Source organism: Ornithorhynchus anatinus, chromosome 8 (genome assembly GCF_004115215.2).
Source record: "Ornithorhynchus anatinus isolate Pmale09 chromosome 8, mOrnAna1.pri.v4, whole genome shotgun sequence".
NCBI lineage: Eukaryota > Metazoa > Chordata > Mammalia > Monotremata > Ornithorhynchidae > Ornithorhynchus > Ornithorhynchus anatinus.
The window spans coordinates 2,747,993-2,768,353 of NC_041735.1; the positions used below are offsets into that span (position 1 = coordinate 2,747,993).

The 20,361-nt window shown below is 46.4% G+C and overlaps 1 protein-coding gene across 2 annotated transcripts in view; it reads left to right on the forward strand.

The window, feature by feature from the left end:
• SLTM (SAFB like transcription modulator) overlaps nucleotides 1-20,361 on the forward strand; it is a 38,428-nt gene that overhangs the window by 1,770 nt on the left and 16,297 nt on the right. For both annotated transcript variants that reach the window (XM_029070366.2, XM_029070367.2), the window contains exons 2-5: nucleotides 490-577; nucleotides 11,271-11,335; nucleotides 14,443-14,640; nucleotides 15,629-15,676. In XM_029070366.2, the coding sequence (XP_028926199.1) occupies nucleotides 490-577; nucleotides 11,271-11,335; nucleotides 14,443-14,640; nucleotides 15,629-15,676 (399 nt within the window). The remainder of the gene's footprint in view (nucleotides 1-489; nucleotides 578-11,270; nucleotides 11,336-14,442; nucleotides 14,641-15,628; nucleotides 15,677-20,361) is intronic.

The following is a 20,361-nucleotide window of genomic DNA, read 5'->3' on the forward strand; positions in this document are numbered from 1 at the left end:
GCACAGAGAAGTGAAGTGACTTGCCCAAAGTCACAGAGCAGACAAGTGACAGAGCCGGGATTAGAACCCGTGTCCTCTGACTCCAAACCCGGGCTCTTTCCACTAAGCCACGCTGCTTCTGGTGATAGATCTGAGGAAAATTAGTGGTTGAATTGAAAGATGTGAAAAATGAATTAAGAACATTCAGGTTATAATGTCTACGGCCAGTGCCAACCGAGGGAAGCAAGTTTATTCCCCGGTTGTTTGGGCTTTGTCGCTTGGAATAAACAGAGAAGGGGGTTTGATTTCCCCGCCCCAGGTCGTGTTGAGTTTTGACAAAGTATTATGGTTTCACCCAGGACAAATGATTTCGTTTTAGAAGGGTGGGATTCTTTTAGATGCCACATTAGTTTGATGATGGATTTCTTTTGTCGTTGAAGTATCTCGAGTTCATCTTTAGCCCTGTGGATTGGTTTGGTAAACGTACTAAACTTTCTCCGTCTTATTTAGGCTATTGAAGAGGAAGGAGGCGATCCAGAGAATATTGAAATAACAGTTTCAGCAGACGCATCCAACAAGAAACCCACGAAAGGCAAAGGTTAGTATATGGTGGCTTTTTGTTTTTTTTTAAAGTGGGTTTGTCTCAGATGATCACACAGCACTTTTATCCTATTAACAGATCGGGCTACTCACACTATTTCCCACTGGCAGGCTGCCTTCTTGGGACATGGAAATCTTGTCCTTGTAGCTCTAGCTGTCAGAAGGTGACTTTTAGACTCGCAAAGTTCACTCAGCATTTAAGGTGGACTTGAAAGCTTCTCTTGCCTGGTTTGCTGAAAAAGGACGCTGTTGCGATTAAGCGTCGAGCGTTCTGTCCATGGATGATGGAATGTGTGAAACTTAGAAACTGGGTGGCCTTCCACAATTGGCAGGAGGTTTGTTGTTTTTTTTAACTAGTCAGGGCTTTAGTAATTCACTCTGCGACCACTCGTTCGTAATATTTTGCTCGATCTGTCAAAGTTGATTCCTGTAACTACATGGGCTTGATACTTGGATGCTTGCTTTGTGACCCTTATTGTTGTTGTGGTCGGCTTATTCTCTGCTTTAACTCGGTGATCCAACCGTGTATTTTCACTGTTTCTTTTTCCTTTCTATGTCGTCAGGACTCCGCTGTATTTTTTTCTAACATTTTAGGCCCAGCCTTTTGTCTTTTAACAGTACGCTACCCTACGTAATCATATTTCTTGATTCATAAGGACCAAGTAGGAAAGAGCCAAAATGTAGTGAAAAGCCAGTTATCCAAATGACAATTACCCAAACTGGGAGAGGAAAAAAATTAAAGTCGGGTATCCAAACTCAATTTTGAATGGTTATCCAAATTTTCAGTTTCATGAATTAATCTCATTTCTGATTGGTTTCAGTATTCAGCTTTCTGGCGTAGTTAAATTATTTAACAAAACTGCTTTTCTTCAGCTTTAGTCAAAATGTCTTGGAAGCTGCTTCTCAGCCTACAAAGACTAGTCATTTCTTTAGGTATCTCCATGTCCAGTAAATCTGTTTCCTTGAGTTCTCTGCTCACCTGCAATAAAAACATGCCTTGGGTCCTGGATGTGAGACCATCTCTGGAAAGTTCAGTGGTGTAAACGAGCTATAGGTCCCGCACGACACTGATGTTTTCCACGTCTGCTGTATTTAGAATTTCAACATATAGTCTCCACTCCGGGGTTTCTCCTATTTCGGGTGACTTGTACCCTCGTCTGTACATGCAGACATAGGCTAGGTATCGCGTCATTGTAGAGTAGATTGACTATTTTCTGGTGTCACTGCGTCACTGGTAGTGAATGGAGCACTGTTTTCCAGGCTGGCCATCACTTATATTCCTTAAGCTCTTTCAGTATTTTCTGACTGAACTGGGATATTTGTATGTAGGAAGAAGCTAGTTCATAGGTGGAACCGTAGCTCATCATTCTTGGGGAAGAGCTAAGCGGTACCCGGTAGTTTTTGCTAACTTTTCAGCAGGAGGTAGTGCAAACGATCAAATCGTCTCAAATCCATACATAGAAAGACAGCATTTAGGCACCAAGCCTAATGCCTTGGGAAGAAGTGTGACGTAGCGGGTAGAGCCCGGGCCTGGGAGCCAGCGGGCCTGGGTTTTAACCCCAGCTCTGCCACCCGTCTGCTGTGTGACCTTGGGCAAGTCACCGAACTTCTCTGGGCCTCATTTCCCTCATCTGTAAAATGGGGATTGCTCCTAAGCCCCATGTGGGAGGTGGACTGTGTCCAACCTGATCCGCCTGCATTCACCCCAGCGCTTAGTACAGTTGCCGAATTGTACATTCCAAGTGCTTAGTACAGTCCTCTGCACACAGTAAGCGCTCAATAAATACAATTGAGTGAGTGAATACAGTGCCTGGCATATAGAAAGCCCTTCACAAATACTTTTTGAAAAGTTTGAGAAAGGTTGGAAAAGCTTCCTTGTAAGGGTTGACCGGAAGGCAAGGTAGAATTTGTTCCTCCAGGGCGCAAGTATCAGTGGCCTTGATTCTGCGGTGCGGAGATATTTTTCAGACAAACCTTGTAAGGAGTACTAGTGAGAGAGTTCGCATGCACAACCGTTTCTTCCAACTTCACAGCATGTCCTATTTAGGTAAGGTGGGTGTTGTCGGAGGGACGCTGATTCCTCAACTGGGTTTTCTCCGAAACACGTAGGGAAACGGGTTCTGGAAGAACCGAGGGTAGACTCAAGAGGACTTGGAACAGATCGTGATGAGTTTCGAGAGGGCAAGTTAGGCCGGAGAGGGAAAACCTAGAGAGAGTGGATAGCTTGTTTTTCACCATTAAGGGGGATGTCAGCGAGGTTGATCTTCCCCTTAGAAGTGGAATCCTGGGCCAGATCCTCCCAAGTGCCTAGTATGCAGTATTATGCACGTAGTAAGTGCTCGATAAATCCCACTGATTGATCGATCGACCCACACGGACCTTTTCCTTTGCTACCCCCTTTTCTTCTCATACTTTTCTGTGACTACACCATTGAATTTGAATACGGGCTTCTCACTCTGGAACAGCACTTTGGTTTTGCGACCCGTGTGCCCAGAGTGGTGGCCTTGTGACCCGTGTACTGGGGGCCTGGGGCTTCTCACGCCCCCCCCCCCCCCCCCCCCCCAGCGGCATCTGCAGCTGCAGGATGCTTCAGTGGAATCATCCCCCCAGAGAGACGCAGAAGCAGGTGGCCTAGTGGAAAGAGCACGGGTGTGGGAGACAGAGGAAGTAGGTTGTTTTGGGTTTTTTTATTTTTAATGGTATTTATTAAGCACCTGCTATAGGCCTGCCACTGCTCGAAGCGCTGGAGTAGAAACCAGGTAGTCAGGTTGGACACAGTCCATGTCCCACGTGGGGCTCACGGTCTCAATCACCATTTTAAGGATGAGGGAACTGAGGCATAGGAAAGTGAAATGACTTGCCCAAAGTCACAACAGACCATTCATTCAATCGTATTTGAGTGCTCACAGCAGACCATTCATTTATTCAGTCATATACTGAGCGCTTACTGTATGCAGAGCACTGCACGAAGTGCTTGGAAAGTACGGTTCCGCAGCATAACCAGGGGCGGAACCAAGATTAGAACCCAGGCCCGAGCTCTACCCAGAAGGCAGCACTGCTTTTCTTGGGTTCTAATCCTGGCCCTGCTGTGTGACTTGGGGCAAGTCATTTAATCTCTCTGTGCATCAGTTGCTTCCTCTGTAAAATGGGGACTCAGTACCTGCCCTCCCGCTCCCCCGTAGACTGAGTCCCAAATGGGACATGGACTGAATACCACCTCATATCGTAGATATTATAAAGTCTACCCCAGGATTTAGTGCAGTGCTTGGCACATAGTAAGTACAAAGTAAATACTGTTATTGTTATCATGATTGTTCTTGGTTACAAGGTATGAGGCCGGTGCAGAGAATGAACCATGTAAGAGCTGAGCTGGCAGTTGAACTGGGAGTGCTGAAATGTGTAAATTCAAACGAGCATCAGATCGATCTTTGCAAGTTTGGGGAATAAAAAGTGAGGACTCATCACATGCAGATATCTTAGCATTTAATTTTTGAAATTCACAATCTCATTTGTATGCTCTTTGAGATCATGTTTCTGGTTCTTATCATTAAAAAATGGTATTGTTTTGATTTATTTTTTTTCACTCTGCATTATTTCTCCCAGGAAACTCTACTTTGTTGAGCGCTATTGTTTATCATGCTCTAGTCACAGAATCAGTTGTGGGCGCTTGCTAGGGATGGCATTTATAGTCTAAATTTGAGGTCGTATTCCTCGTCCTCTTACAAATGTAATAATATGTATTTATGCAGAAAGTTTAGGCAAGCAAGATATATTTAAGTGGATTTAAAGCTGCCACGTGTCCCTGGTAATAAACTTAATAAGGAGCTGAAGCTTGAGTTCTAAATTTTCTCTGATCTCTTTTGGCCAGCATACAAATCGTTTCAAAATGCCATTCAGAATTATGTATCCTGACTGCTTTTTTCCTTCAATTCAGAAACTTTGTTGTGTGAGAAAATTAAAATATCTTCCGTAGATTTTCCCCTAAATAATGTTTACGATTTAGAAAGAAATCTTCCTACTCCCTGCAAACCAGCAGAATACACAACATTTCAGTTCTGATTACTCTCCGTTCTACCATTTCTTTTGGCCTATGGAAACAGATTGGTTTTGTGCTTCTGAAATCAAGGGCAGTGGAACGCCTGCTGGTTAGCCTTAATTTACCCGTAATGATGAGATCTGTTAACACATGCATCTATTATCGTTGTCAGTATTATTACCATTATTATCATTACTATTGCGTAGCGTGGTCTTTGTACTTAAGGTTCTCAAATGTTCACGTAGAGCACCCCGTCCCGTTCTGAGGCCGTGAAGGGAGAGGTTCACTGGAGAACATAAATGCCAGTGCCGCTCTCTCCGGCTTTGGCCCATTTCTTGCTGTAGCGCTGCCCTGGTTCTCCAAGCTGGAAGGAACATGAACTATCTGATGACTCCTCCCTCAGTTAACGCCGTACCGTAATTAAGGTTGACCCTGTTCGACCACTTTTTGTCCTGACAGCCCAATATTAAGCTTCTGTTAAGTTGCCTGGTCATGGCAATTTAAGTAAACATGTCCAAAACAGAACTCCTTGTCTTACCGCCCTCAAGCCGTGTCCTCTCTCAAACTTTCCCATCCCTGTGGACGGCACCACCATCCTCCCTGTCTCACAAGCCTGTAACCTTGGTGGTGTCCTTGACTCCTCTCTCACACAACCCACATATTCAATCTGTCTCCAAATCCTGTAGGTTCTACCTTCACCACAGCGCTCAAATCCACCCTTACCTCTCCATCCAAACTGCTACTTGCCACACTGATCCAAACACTGTCCCATCTCACCTGGACTACTGCATCGGCCTTCTCAGTGACCTCCCTGCCTCCTGGCTCTCCCCCGTGCAGCCCATGTTTCACTCCGCTGCCAGGATCGTTTTTCAGTCCGTCTCCCCACTCCTCAAGAATCTCCGGTGTTTTTTTGTTTTGTTTTAAATTGTATTTAATCATCCACTGTGTGCCAAGCACTGTTTTAAGCTGACTGACTTTAAAACTCTGAGCCCCACGTGGGACCACCTGACCTTGTATCTCCCCCAGCGCTTAGAACAGTGCTTTGCACATAGTAAGCGCTTAACAAATGCCATCGTTACTGTTTAAGCACTGAGGTGTATACAGGTTACTCCGGTTGGACATACTCGGTGTCCCACTAGGGGCTCGCGGTCTTAATTCCCATTTTTCAGATGCGGTAACTGAGACACAGAGGAGTGAAGTGACTTCCCCAGGAGCACACAGCAGACAGGTGGCAGAGCTAGGATTAGAACCCAGGTCCTTCTGACTTCCAGGCCTGTGCCCTGTCCACCAGGCCACGCTGCTTCTCGATGCTTGCCCATCTGCCCGGGCAGCAAACAGGAGCTCCTCGCCGCCGGCTTTAAAGCAGTCAGTCGGCTCTCACCCCCTCCTACCTCGCCTTCCCGATCTCCCACCGCAGCCCAGCCCGCACACTTTTTCTCCTCTGGCTGCAGCTTGCCGGAGCTTGATCTCTTCTATCTCACCGCCGTTCCCCTTTCCTGCATTTCCCCCCTGGCCTGGAACTCCCTCCCCCTCTATATATGCCAGACCATCTCTCCCCCCTCCATCTCTAAATAGTCCAGTCTTCCCCGATTTGCCCTCTTTTCCCCGTCTCCCTCTCACTTCGGCTTCATCTGTGCACGTGGATCTTGCAATAATACTCGTTTTATTGTCTGTCTCCCCTGTTTAGACTGTGAGCCCCTCGTTGGGCAGGGATTCTCTCTATCTGTTGCTGAATTGTACATTCCAAGCGCTTAATACAGTGCCCTGCACATAGTAAGCGCTCAATAAATACGATTGAATGAATGAATCTGTACCCCACAGTACTTACGTACATATTACAAATCTGTAAATTATATTAATGTCTGTCTCCCCTCCTAGACTGCAAGCCTACAGGCAGGAAGCATGTATGGTACTCTCCCAAGCGCTTAATACAGTGCTCTGCACACAGTAAGCCCTGAGTAAATTACGAATGAATGAATGCTTGGCAGGCATTGTTGTATCATACTATCCCCAGTGCTTAGTCCAGTGTTCTGCACACAGTGAGTGCTCAGTAAAAACCTCTGACCTTATTTCCTTCTATTTTTGGATTTTCATACTCACCATTCAACTCCCACTCTACAAAGCAATTCCTAAATACTTGCCCTTTTTGATAATTAATGACTAACATTTGAAATCTATTAAAACTTTCATAATTGGCTGTCCTCTGGATTTTAACTGTCATCTGACGTGTACCATTACAGAACTTGCATCGTTAGCCATTTTTAAGACTAAGCAGTAAGTGTGGGTTATTGGGTTGGGTTTTTAAAATTTGTGATCCTCATTGCATTGAAGTATTTAGGGAATAGAGTCGGGTAGCTGAAATGTAAAGGGTTTCAAAGAAAACTAAAGTTGAAACAGGGTAAAGTAAGGCTCTTTCAGCTTAACTCTTCATGTAGTTAGTGCTCTATGTAAGTTCTAATTTTACTTCTGTTATTCTGTGTACGATCTCAGTACACTGTTCTGATTTTCTAAATTGAAAAAATAGTGCTTTTTTCTTTCGCTGTTGATACCTTCAAACAGTTTGGGTCGACCCTAAGTTCCTTTGTTCCACTAAACCTGGTTTTCATTTTGTCTTTTTCTAAAGTTCTTTTTTTTTTTCATGCTAAACTATTCAAATTGTCCAATTATTTCACCTCAGAATTTTCTGTAATCATTGCTCTTCCTGATAGTAATAGTATTAAGCACTTTACTGGGTGCAGATCACTGTGCTAAGTGCTGGAAAAGAATAAACAGGCGGGAATTAAACATGATTCATGTCCCTCGGGACTCACAGTTGCAATCCGAGGATCACTTTTCAGCCACTTAATTTAAGTATTATTATTATTATTATTATTATCGCTATGATGTTTGTTACTCTGTTTCAAGTACTGTTATAAACTCTGGGGTAGATATAAGATACCCAGGCTCTGACTCTTTACACTAGGCACACTTACTCCTCGTTTTACTGCTCATAAGCTCCCTGTCCAGAGACGGTCAGGGCCTCGAGGGCCAAATGGTTGCAACTCAAATTAGTCAGTTTTGCCAACAGCCCTGGTAAAAGTTCTGTGTCCTGTGATTAATTCCCCATCCAGTTCGTTAAAATATTTTAGTCTTGGAGAAATTGTCCATTGTAAGCAACGTAAGGGAGTCATGGTGTATTTAGGATACATTCAGACTACCTTCTAATCTAAAGTGGTTTATGTTCCTCCCTTGGGAACCTAGTTTTTTAATGTCATATAGGTTGTTTCCAGGATCTAAGGAATGCAAGCATTTACCAGTGTGCCCATCTCTCAGTAACGGTTCTCAATGTTCTGCCCAGACCAACTTAATGCTTGCATTGAAAGAAGCTCAGAATCTATTTCTGTAGCCTTAAGCAGAATGTTGGGGTGACCATGATGGGTTGGTTTCTTTTGACACCCCCCCCCCCCCCCCCAAAGGAGAGGCTGCCGACTGGAAATGCAGCTCTACCAGGCCGAGCCTTTGGGAAACCAGTGGCCATACCTGACACTCCATTTGTTGGGCGGGCCCGGCCCGAGGTTCAACACTTCAGATCGGAGCAGAAGGAACCACCAGGCACCTTCCCTAAATACAACCAGCCAGTGTCCTCCCCTTCCATCCATCTGGGCCCCCAAGTCTTCTTAGGGGGAGAAACAAGAGGACTGGTTCTCCCACCACAGCAGAACTCTCCTCAACTTGTCCTCACCTAGTCTTTTTACAAAGCGACTCTTAGAACACGCATTTGGCAAGTAACCCAGTGTCCATTCTCTCTTCTGTTGGGAAGGCGATGATGGCTCTCTCCTGCCCACCAAGCCGTGAGATAGAGGAGCAGCCCAGAAGACTCCTGGGAGAGCTAGGGAGGAAAAGACAGGATCGCTAGAGGGGAAAATTGAAGGATCTAGATGGTCCATCCTAGGAGTGAGAAGGGATATAGAGAGGGCAGCCTTCCCACAGTTCCCCCCCCGGGGCGTCCTTGGATGCCACTGTCAGACTGCAGAGCTGGATGGACTATGGGTGTGACAGAGTAGTTGAATTGCGTCGGGTCTTATGTCAGAGACTGAATGGGGGAAAGAGCAGAAAGAAGGGGGACAAAGTATCAAAGGAAAAGGGATAGTGGGATAAGGACTGTGAGAAAGATAAGGGGTACAGCCCCAGCCGAGAGTGGAGAGCCATAGAGGGGAGATGAGGCCTGAGAAAACCAGGAGAGAGTTCGTGGAAGAATGAATAGGAAGTGGGAAGAAAAGGAGGAAAAAGCAGGTTCTGACCTCGGGATTTCTGCTAGCTTTCATTTGCGATATTTGCCCTGGCCTAATCTCTTTCAGCCAGAGGTCAATGTCACGTCATTTGTTTTAGGCAGCTTTGCATCAGATTTGCTTGGTGTTTTCACGTGAATGACCCTGAAATGTATGGGAAGAAAATATTTTCAGGTAATCAAAAAATTTGTCAACTGCCCCCTAGAGAACATGCAGATTTCATGTTTGCCTTTCAAACTGCTCAGGACGTCCCAACCGACTTAAGCATATGTGGAAATAGGTTTTCTTCTTCATGGTTTATAATTAGTTTTTAGAGTGGAATAAAACTCATAAACAGAAAATTATTCAGGGTAGTTAGTCAGTGGAGGAATGATACTTAAAGAAATTTTGATAGTTTCAAGAAACCTCTCTTGCTCTGCTTCTTCCCCTCCCTTTATTCTTTTGGTTCAAGGTAAAGTTTGATGTTCTTTGTACTACGAGGAAGTCTTTCTAAAAGGGTCCACCTTTTGGTATAGAAAGTCCAAGTTTTTCATTTGCTGTCTTTGTAAAAGAAGGGGATGGAAAACGAGAAGCATTATTAGAAAGAGGTAGAAATTACAAAGTAGAATTGGTCATACCATCACACAGAACTGTGGAACGCCCCACCCTGCAAAACTGCAGGTCATTGCGATGTAGGAAGGACTTATAAAGAAGAGAAGATGAATCCGAGTCGGGGAGCCAAGATGACCCGGGGAAACAACAGGATCCATATGGGGGAGAGGCTAAAAAAGGTCTGTCAGGGCTTTTCAGCCTGGGAAGACGGGCTAAGAGGGGATGTAATTAAAATCTACAAAGTTGTGAAGGGTTGAATAGGAAGTCGCCCAGCCGGCCCCACATCACCAGGATAAAGGGGCACCTATTGAAGTATGGAGAGTGTAATGTTCCAAACAAACCAAAAAGGACATTTGGCCCAGTGGAGCCAGGCTAGCCAAAAATATCTGTATGTTCAAGAGGGATTTGGAAATAAAGGACTGGAGAGCCAAGCTGAATTCTAGAGAAATGCTAGCTCTGGGTATCTTATGGATGCTGTCTGCTGTGATTCTTAAGTGTTAAGGTGAATATCATAAATGGCATTTATTGGATGCTTACTCTGTGTAGCACGCTGAACTAAAGGCTTGGGAGAATGTCTTGGAGGACCATCATCCCACTGTTCTTCCAGCCATCGTATTGCTACGGTCAGATGCAGAATCCTGGAAGGGACGGGCCATTGCTCAGTTGCTGTCTTGGCATTCCTACGTTCTTGTGTCTCTGTTCCCAAATTACTGGCTAATCTCTTTAGAACTAAAATCATTTTGTAGCAGGATATCACTCAGGCTAGCAGGTAATAGGAATCAGTGGTGTTTATTGGGCACCTATTAAGTGTGATGCACTGTACTGAGCATTTAAGAGGGTACAAAAGCAGCAAAATACATAGTTCCTTCCCTCAAGGAGTTGCCGGTCATTGCCGTAAAGCATTGCAGAGCCAGTTATGATCACTGTCCCTTGTAATCATCAGGAAAGATGCTCATCTTTTCATCCATCTCCCCTTTCGAAGGAACTGGAGTTGATATAGGGCCCCCCCGAAAACCTCCAAAACCAGGAATATTACAGAGGGAGGAGGGCACCAAATAAGACTGGTGGTAAAATTCTGAAACTGGAAATTCCAGGTCAAAAAGGTGAGCATAAAGGGGTTACAACTTGGATATTGGACAGAGTTGAGGAAGGGCTTGCAACGCATATTCTGAGGTTAGCTTTGTGAGTGGCTGAGCCAGAGAATTTATCGGGTTGATTTGGCGATGAGAACAGGCCAATGGGACGCTTTGGCCCCAGATCCACTCTGCGGGCAAGGGTGACTAGGTTATGCTTTTTTCTGCGAGGTAAATCAATTGGGTCAATCCCTTTCTCCTCCCACTTGCCCGTACAATGCAGACTCGGCCCTGAAAGGGCCCCAGTCAATCCATGGTATTTTTTGAACACTTGTTTTGTGCCGAGCAGTATACTAAGCACTTGGGAAAGGACAGTGTAATAGAGTAGAATGCAAATGTCCAGTGTTCGCAGATTGGGAAAATAACTCCAGAGGGGTAGAAAAAAGCACCTTCTCTTCGCGGAAGACCTCCTAGGGTAAAGGATCTGGAATGCTACTTTTCTGGCCGGTTGGAAGGAAAACAAAGATTTTATGGGAAAACTTAAATGGCTCCTTAGAACACGTTTGGCTTCGGAGTTGTCGGTTTGTGGCCGTTAACAGTGGTAGGTCAATTGGAACGCCAGACTATCCTTTGAGGAGAAGGATTTATCAGTTATTAACCCCATGCTTGTTTTCTACATGAAAGAAAAAGACCTGGTTGCCAGCTATTTTCTTCCTTTTTTAGGCAAAAAGCAGGAAGCAGATGAGTTAAGTGGCGATGCTTCAGTGGAAGATGATTCCTTTGTCAAGGTACAGTTAAAGCAATTGCAAGTTGAAGGGCATGTGGTAAAAAAAAGTGATCTGTTGGCAGGGGAGAGATGCAGGGTGGACTGAAGGGCAGTTGGGTTGTTCTCGGGGCCACAGAAGGGGGAAAGATGGGCGGCCTGCCAACACCCCTCTTCTTGCTGCGAAGGTCCCAAGTACCTATGGCCCGGGAGCTGTAGTTTTCCCAGGGGAGCGGACAGCCATATTCTTCTGGCCTCCCTCAGCTCCAGCTACCCAGGGTTAGGTAGCCCCTCCTCCTCCTGCCACTCTTTGAGAGAAAACAGCGAGGCCCAGGCCTGGGAGTCAGAGGACCTGGGTTCTTATTCCAGCTGCCTGCTGTGTGACCTGGGCCAAGTCACTTCTCTTCTCTGGGCCTCAGTTTCCTCAACTCTAAAATGGGGATTCAGTACCCGTTCTCCCTCCCACAAAGACTGCGAGCTCCACGCAGGACAGCAGCGTGGAGAGCATGAGGTCAGTATGACCCAATGGGAAGAGCAGAGCTCTGGGAATCACGAGGCCTGGGTTTTAGTCCTGGATCTGCCCCTGGCCTGCTGTGTGACCTAAGGCAAGCCACTTTAACATCTCTGGGCTCTCGGTTTCCTGACCTGTAGAGTGGGGAAAAGAATACCTGCTTCTACCTCACGAGGCTGTTGTGAGGATAAAATGAGACAAGTGATGTAAAAGCCTTTTGGAAAGATAAAAAGTCCTCCCAAAAAAGCGTGGAGAGCGTGGACAGCAGAGGACAGCAGCAGCGTAGAGAAGCAGCGTGGCTCAGTGGAAAGAGCACGGGCTTTGGAGTCAGAGGTCATGGGTTCGAATCCCGGCTCTGCCGCTTGTCAGCTGTGTGACTGTGGGCAAGTCACTTAACTTCTCTGTGCCTCAGTTACCTCATCTGTAAAATGGGGATTAAGACTGTGAGCCCCACGTGGGACAACCTGATTCCCCTGTGTCTACCCCAGCGCTTAGAACAGTGCTCTGCACATAGTAAGCGCTTAACAAATACCAACATTATTATTATTATTATTAGGACAGGGACTGTATCTGACCTACTTAACCCATACTTACCAGCGCTTAGAACAGTGTTTAACACATAGCAAGCGCCTAAGAAATACTGTTTAAAAAAAAAACACATTCCATGACTGGGAAGGTGAGGGGGCACTTCTTCTGGCCCCTGGCCATTTCGGGGGAGCGCGGCCCGGACACCAGTGGTCAAGAGGGGGAAATGTGTATCCTGCAGGGCCTGTGCCGAGGTGACCATTGGCACTGAGCCACCTTCTCTCCCGTCGTCCCCTCCCTCGTGGCCCAGCGGCCCGTAGCCCAAGAGGGCCTGGGAAGAGAATGGCACAGCCCGAGTTCCCGGGACAGAATCTTGCCCAGCGTAGTCAAGATGGAGGAGGACCTGGGTGGCAAACGCCTCCTCTTCCAGCCATTACCGGTGCCCTCAGGACCAAGGTTCCTTCCTTGACGTGGGAAGCAAGGACTTTCATAAACTTCGCAACTTATGATATCGGCAAACGGGTGGGTATTGCCATACCTCCCCCTCCCCGTTCTCCCGAAGTGAAGTTGATTACTCAGTGGGGATAGGGACAGGAACACTTATCTGGGACAGCCCCCTAGTTCAGGCAGTCAATTCAGTCAATCCATCGTAGTTATTGAGCTCTTAATGCGTGCGGAGCATTGTACTAAGTGCTTGGGAAAGTACAGTACAACCATAAACGTCACATTCCTTGCCCACAATGATCTTACAGTCTAGAGTTCACCTAGGCTTTTGTGGGTACTCATAAAGGCACCCAGGAAAACTGAATTATCCAGTCACTGTGGACGACCAGCTGTTTTTCTGATTGGTCTTAGCTAATAAATAGGAATTTAAAATGGTTAGAATCTGGCGATTGGGTTTTTTAACTGCCCATTGGCAATTTAGCCGATAACATTCGTCATTACGAAAAAAGACCCAGAGTTGCCAGCCATAATTGTTTGGGCAAGTCACTTCTTGGTGCCTCAGATACCTCGTCTCTAAAATGGGGATTAAGAGTGTGAGCCCCCCGTGGGACGAACTGTTTACTCTGTATCTACCCCAGCGCTAAGAATAGTGCTTGGCACACAGTAAGCGCTTAACAAATACTAACTTTTATTATTAATGCCTTCTTTTTTGGGAGGACTTTTTATCTTTCCAAAAGGCTTTTACATCACTTGTCTCATTTTATCCTCACAACAGCCTCGTGAGGTAGAAGCAGGTATTCTTTTCCCCACTCTACAGGTCAGGAATCCGAGAGCCCAGAGATGTTAAAGTGGCTTGCCTTAGGTCACACAGCAGGCCAGGGGCAGATCCAGGACTAAAACCCAGGCCTCGTGATTCCCAGAGCTCTGCTCTTCCCACTGGGTCATACTGACCTCATGGCACTAGAACCCTCAGACGTTCTCTGTTTTCTGGCTAGTCAGCAGGGCCAAAGTCACGGCTAGAAAGAGAGGTGAACGGAAACCCTGGCTGGGAATGTTAAAATAAATAGTTGGAATCACTCCTGGAGACACGTGTCCAAACAACAAAGCATCTATTTAGCCTGTGCCAGACTGCCAGTTTTTGTAATCCAACAAGACGTTACACGTCTCACGTCTGACGCTGCCAAGGGTCTTAAAAGGTTCATTCTCAGTTTGGCTCATTCCAGGAGTCGAATTCTTTCCCATGCCCCCGAATCTTCCTTATGTCTCAAAGGTTTTGAAATCTGAAGAAGAACGGGAGCACTTAATTTTCTGGTAATTACCTGGCACTTAGGACGGTGATTTGCACATAGTAAGGGCTTGATAAATGTTAGTCAAGATCGTGATTCAGAAGTCAATTTAGTTTTTGCCCACAGTGAAAGGTTTGATCATCTGTTTCTCAACTCGATTCACTTTTCGAAAATCAGAGAAGGCAAATATTTAGAAATTATCGTGGGATCATTAGGGTTGGTTTAGTTCATGAACCAGTTGAACCAGTTAAGCTAGACTTCTGAAAGCACTAGTAAAGCGAAATGGTCGCATTATTTTGGGAATTAAGTCACTGTGGCATTTAAACAAATGCTTCCGGTTCTAGCAGATGTTCTTGGCTTTTAAAGGAATGTGAATTGGAAACTCAAGATGCAAGCGATCAAGATGGGAATGATGAACTGAAGGACTCTGAAGAATCTGGGGAAAATGAAGAAGATAATTTGAGTTCTAAGGAGTTGTCACTTACCGAACAGCAGAAGACCGATCTTGAGTCAAAACCAGCAGAAGCAGTAGAAGATGCAGAGAAAGAGGATCTTGAAAATCAGGTACCTTGCTGGCTCTTGTGTAGAATTTGAGAAATTTAAATACTGTTGGTATTTGTTAAGCGCTTACTATGTGCTGAGCACTGTTCTAAGCACTGGGGTAGATACAGGGTAGATCGGGCCCCACGCGGGGCTCACAGTCTTAATCCCCATTTTCCAGATGAGGTAACTGAGGCATAGAGAAATTGACTTGCCCAAAGTCACACAGCTGACAAGCGGCGGAGCCAGGATTAGAACCCATGACCTCTGACTCCTGAGCCCGTGCTCGCTCTTCTGAGCCACGCTGCTTCTCAAATTTAAAGAAATTTAGTTTTGAACAGCTGGAGCAAAGGTGGGGAGTGGGTGGGGAGAGATCCTTTGGTTGTCCAACTTGAGGGGCCTGCCCCGGTTGTAATTTCCCTGAAGAATTTATGCTTCAGAGCCACACTGCAGTGGAAGTGGAAGCAACAGAGTGATCTGCCTCCCAGCTGGGCCACGCAGAGGAATTCGTAGCAGGGTTTTCAGGCTACCCCGGTAGCGTCCTCGATTTGCCCAAGCTTCCCCTCCGCCCAGCAAGGTCTGCCCTTCAGCTCACACCGCTTAGAACACTGCTTGGCCCGTAGTAAGCCCTTAACAAATACCGTCGTCGTTCTAGAGAGCCCTGAAACCAGCCAGGGCAGTAGAAAGCAGCGTCGGCAGCGGATGGTCCAGAGGTGAACTGAGCCATCTCGTAGGAGCTCTGCTCTTGCCCGATTGCCAGGTTCTCGCGGTCCATCCCCACTGCGTGCCACAGTCTCTGGGTCGCCCTGCAGCGGTGTGAAGTATCTCCAGATCAGAGGATCGGTGCTGCACGGAATCTCTCCTGCTGCTTCAGTATAACAAAAGGAGCTCCTCGACCGTTGAACATTTATGTAGTACCCACTGTATTTTGGGTCCTTAGGTTACACTCGTGTATCGAGACTCAGCCAAATATTTCCTTATTTTCTCTCTCTCACGGTTTTTTAAACCTCAGGAGAACGAAGCTCAAGAAGTTGAAGATGATGTCTTTCTAATCGTCCACGTAAGTTTCGGATTTTGTCCCGTCTGTCTGATTTGGAGACGTGCTGGAGACGTGAAGTAAGAAGGGCCTGTTAGTGGCCTTGTTTTGGCCTTAGCATTTTTTCCATACTCAGCTCCTTTGAATCTGATATTGGCTCTCGTGGATCAGAGGGGCGTTTGGGGGGCTTTAATATAGATTTATTCCGGGTGATGGCGAGGTCCTTGGAAGAGGCCCTCCCTCCTTTAGACTCGTAAGCTCGTTGCGAGCAGGGAGTGTGTTTATTGTCGTATTATACTCTCCCAAGCGCTTATTACGGTGCTCTGCACACAGTAAGCGCTCAGTAAATACTGTTGAATGAAGGGATGAAAGGGAGACTCCTGAATTGTTGCAATGGTATCTCCTGTCATGAGGTCAGGGTTTAATATGGCAACAGCTACATGGGTCGAGATCCACTGTCACTCTGAATACAGAAATAAATGATGGAATACAGAAATAAATGATTGTGGCTGCTCTATTTTACGAGCGTGGCCCTTTCCCCAGTAAGTTTCCTGCGCCTAATTCTTAATTGTTGTATGGCGAGGGCCTCGGGATGCAAAGGTCCCTGATGTCGATGGCGTCCCAGACCTCCGTCTGTGTTTAAATGTCCTCACGCGAGTAGCAGAATGGACTGGTTTCCGTGTTGCCTTCATTCTCTTTCCTCTCACAGTGGTGTGGTGGGGGTTGTCGTGAAGGGGGCTGGGTGGCCAGGGCCTGATGATAGCCCCGAACCGGACGGGCAGCCCCGGGTTCTCCAACAGAACAGAACCTACAGGACTGATGGAGGGTCGCGGGCCAGCCCGAGAAGTGAGCCGTTGCGCTCCTTTTGATTTTGCCTTCATCGCTGCATGTCAGCACTCGATGGCTAGGCTTTCACTGGGCATCCTTAGCCTTCACTTCTGGTTTCCCTGAAATAATTATCCCTAGAGATAACTCTCCAGTAGTGCAGTTGGTATTGCTCAAAGTCTTGTTGTGTTGCCAAGTCATTTTTTTTTTTAAATTTTAAATGGTATTTTTTAAGCGCTTTACTATGTACCAGATACTGTACCAAGCGGTGGGGCAGATACAAGCTAATCCGATTGGACCCAATCCATGTCCCACATGGTGGGGACGTCACCGTCCTAGTCCCCATTTTGCAGATGAGGTAACTGAGGCACAGAAAGATAAGGAGGCACAGCAGACGAGTGGCAGGGCCAGCATTCGAACCAAGGTCCTTTGAGTCCCCAGCCCATGTTCTTTCCACTAGGCCATGCTGTATAATTAATCACACAGCTCTCCTGTAGCACAGGGATTGCTTTGTTAACGAACCCTACTTTAAGGAAAATGAGCACCCTGATGCCGCCTTTTCTTCCAATATTGCGTCGTGTCTATCCAGATAGACGCATGTGTCAGAAGAGTCTCCAAACTCCCAAACTGAATCCTAACCAAAACGAGTAGTGATGGGAGAGCCGAGCATACTTGCTTGTGGTAGGGTATTTGTTAAGCACTAACTCTGTGCCAGGCACCGTTCTAAGCACTGGGGCAGATACAAGCAAATCGGATTGGACACGATCCCTGTCCCGCAAAGAGCTCACGGTCTTATTCCTCATTTGACAGTGAGGTAACTGAGGCCCAGAAAAGTGAAGTGACTTGCCCGAGGTCACCACCCGGCAGACAGGTGGCCGAGCCGGAAATGGAACCCGGGTCTTTTTGATTCCCAGGCCCGTGCTGTGTCCGCTAAAACGCGCTTGGTGTTTCCAAGCACCTTTGGAAGGGGCCATTTAAAATTGCACTGAAGCAGGGAATATTATTTGACTCATAATAGGGACAGGCAGATGAACGATAAATGCCACGTAAAAATAATAATTGTATGTGTTAGGCCCTTGCTCTGAGCCAGGCACTGTTTTAAACACTGGAGTAGATACAAGGTCATCAGGTTGGACACAGTCCCTGTCCCACGTGGGGCTCACCGTCAAAGTAGGAGGGAGAACAGATATTGAATCCTCATTTTCCATAGGAAGAAACGGAGGCCCTAAGGACTAAGGGGACTTGCCCAAGGTCACACAACAGGCAAATGTTGGACCTGGGGTAAGAATCCAGGTCCTCTGACTTGCAGGCCAAGGCTCTCTCCACTGGGCCACACTGCTCCTCGTGGAAACCCAGCTGTGGGAGAAGTAATTTTCAGTGCTTGGCAGAATTTAATTTTATGGAAGGTATAATAGAGTGTTGTCTTTAAATTTGTCATCTTATAATAATAATGGTATTTGTTAAGCACTTACTACGTGCCAAGCACTGTTCTAAGCAACTGCTATTTTGCGTTGTTTTGTTTGTCTCGTTAAATGTTAGTGTATAAAGTTGGTAGCTTTTTCCCTACCAAGATTATGTTTATAAGACTCAATCAATGAATTGTATTGAGTGCTTACTCTGTGCAGAGCACTGAACTGAGCACTGGGTGAGTAAACTATAACAGATTTGGGATACACATTCCCTGCCCATAATGAGTTTACGGTCCAGAGGGCGAGGCAGACATTAATATGAATAAATAATCTCTAATATATAATTTAAAGATATGTACATAAGTGCTGTGGCTGTTGGGGAAGTGGTTTGGGGTTGGGATATGAGGTGCTTTTTTGTTTGTGTAAAAAAATGTGCTAATTGTCACATTCCTCGCAAATATATTTGGTATTCTTTCCATTTTCTCCCCTCCAGTGAGGCCAGCACCTTCTTACAGTGTTTGTAAATAAACACAAAGCGTGTACTCACCTCCCTCCGTGTGGCTCCAGTCCCATCTAGCTGGCGGGAGCATTTGGGGAAAGAGCTTTCATTCATTCGTTCAGTTGTATTTATTGAGTGCTTACTGTGTGCCGAGCACTGTACTAAGCGCTTGGAAAGTACAATACATCAATAAAGAGAGACCGTCCCTGCCCACAATGGCTTACAGTCTAGAAGGGGGAAACAGTCATCAAAACAAGGAAACGGCTATCAATATAAATAAATGGAATCATAGATTATATCTACATATGTTCTGTGGGGCGAAGAGCAAAGGGAGCGAGGCGAGGAGACGCGGGAAGGGAGAGGGAGCTGTGGAAAAGAGGTGTGCCTTCGGTAGGGCTCTGAAGGGCTGAGGCAGGGAGGGTCCCAGAGCCCTCTGGTCGATGAGGAAGACCATCCGGAGTGGACTGGTGGTATGGGAGGAGGGGGCAGGAGCGTTCTGTGGACCTCTCGATCAACGGAGTGACTTATCCTCATTCCTCAGAGCCGCTTCGAGGGCATTTGTTAAGGGCGTGCCTTTGCCCTTTGCCCAGACCCAGTTTTCGAGGATGTATGAGTTTGGAACCTTTGTAGCGTTTGTTTTTTTTTAAATCCTCAAAGTCCTTCCTGCATGAATGGAAAGTCATGTTGAAACTACTAGAATTCTCTTTGTCTGGCCCCTCTCAAAACCTGGCACACCTAAACTGGCTCATGCCACGTCAGGCCTCAACCGTCTCCGTGCCCGTCATTTTAAAGTAGACATTGCTTTTTTCTCTGTGTCGATTCCCGTCGACCCTGAAAACAATATAAATGAAACTGAGCTGTTGGGGCAGGTCCCATGAGTGATTGCTCTGATAATTCCTTGAGAAGTGTCTGACTGTAAATGCCCAACCATTCACCCTGGAAGGGAAAGGGGCCAAAAAAAGGGCCCCGGTCGTATCTCACTAACGAGGCGGTCCAGTTTGTCCAGAGAGTCTCAGGACATTCGTTACCTGTGGAAATGCGAAGGTGCTGTCTACTCTAGACTGCAGGCTTGTCCTCTAGACTGTAAGCTCCTTGTGGGCAGGGAACGTGTGTTATAGCGTACTCTCCCAAGCAGTTAACACAGTACTCTGCACTCAGCTCTCAGTAAATATGATTGATCCGGCAAATATTTTGCCCTACTGAAAGCTCACCTTTTCTTTCCAAACCAGTACCACGTTAGTACCGTCACTCATCCTGTCCCGACTAGATGACTGCATCAGCCTCCTTTCTGATCTCCCATCCTCTTGTCTCTCCCCACTTCAGTCCATACTTCACTCTGCTGCCCGGTTTATCTTTCTACAGGAATGGTCTGGGCATGTCACCCCTCTCTTCGAGAATCTCCAGTGGTTGCCTGTCAATCTCTATATCAAATAAAAACCCCTCACTCTTGGCTTCAGAGCTCTCCTTCACCTTGCCCCCTCCTACCTCACTTACCTACTCTCCTCCATCCCAGCCCACACACTCGGCTCCTCTGGTGCTGACCTTCTCACTGTGCCTCGTTCTCGCCTGTCCCACTGTCGAACCCTGGGCCAGGTCCTCTCTCTGGCCTGGAACGCCTTCCCTTCACAAATCTGCCAAACAATTACACTTCCCCCTTCAAAGCCCTGCTGAAGGCTCACCTCTTCCAAGAGGCCTTCCCAGACTAAGCCCCCTTTTCCTCAGCTCTTGTGTATATATGAACATGTATATAACTCTGTATTAATGCCCGTTTACTTGTTTTGATATCCGTCTCCCCCTTTCTAGACTGTAAGTCCGATGTGGACACAGATTGTCTCTATTGCTGAATTGTACTTTCCAAGCACTTAGTATCATGATCTGCACGCAGTAAACGCTCAATAAATGCGTTTGAATGAGTGAAAGTGCCTAGTACGTAGTAAGTGCTTAACAGATACCACCATTATTATTATCAAATCAAT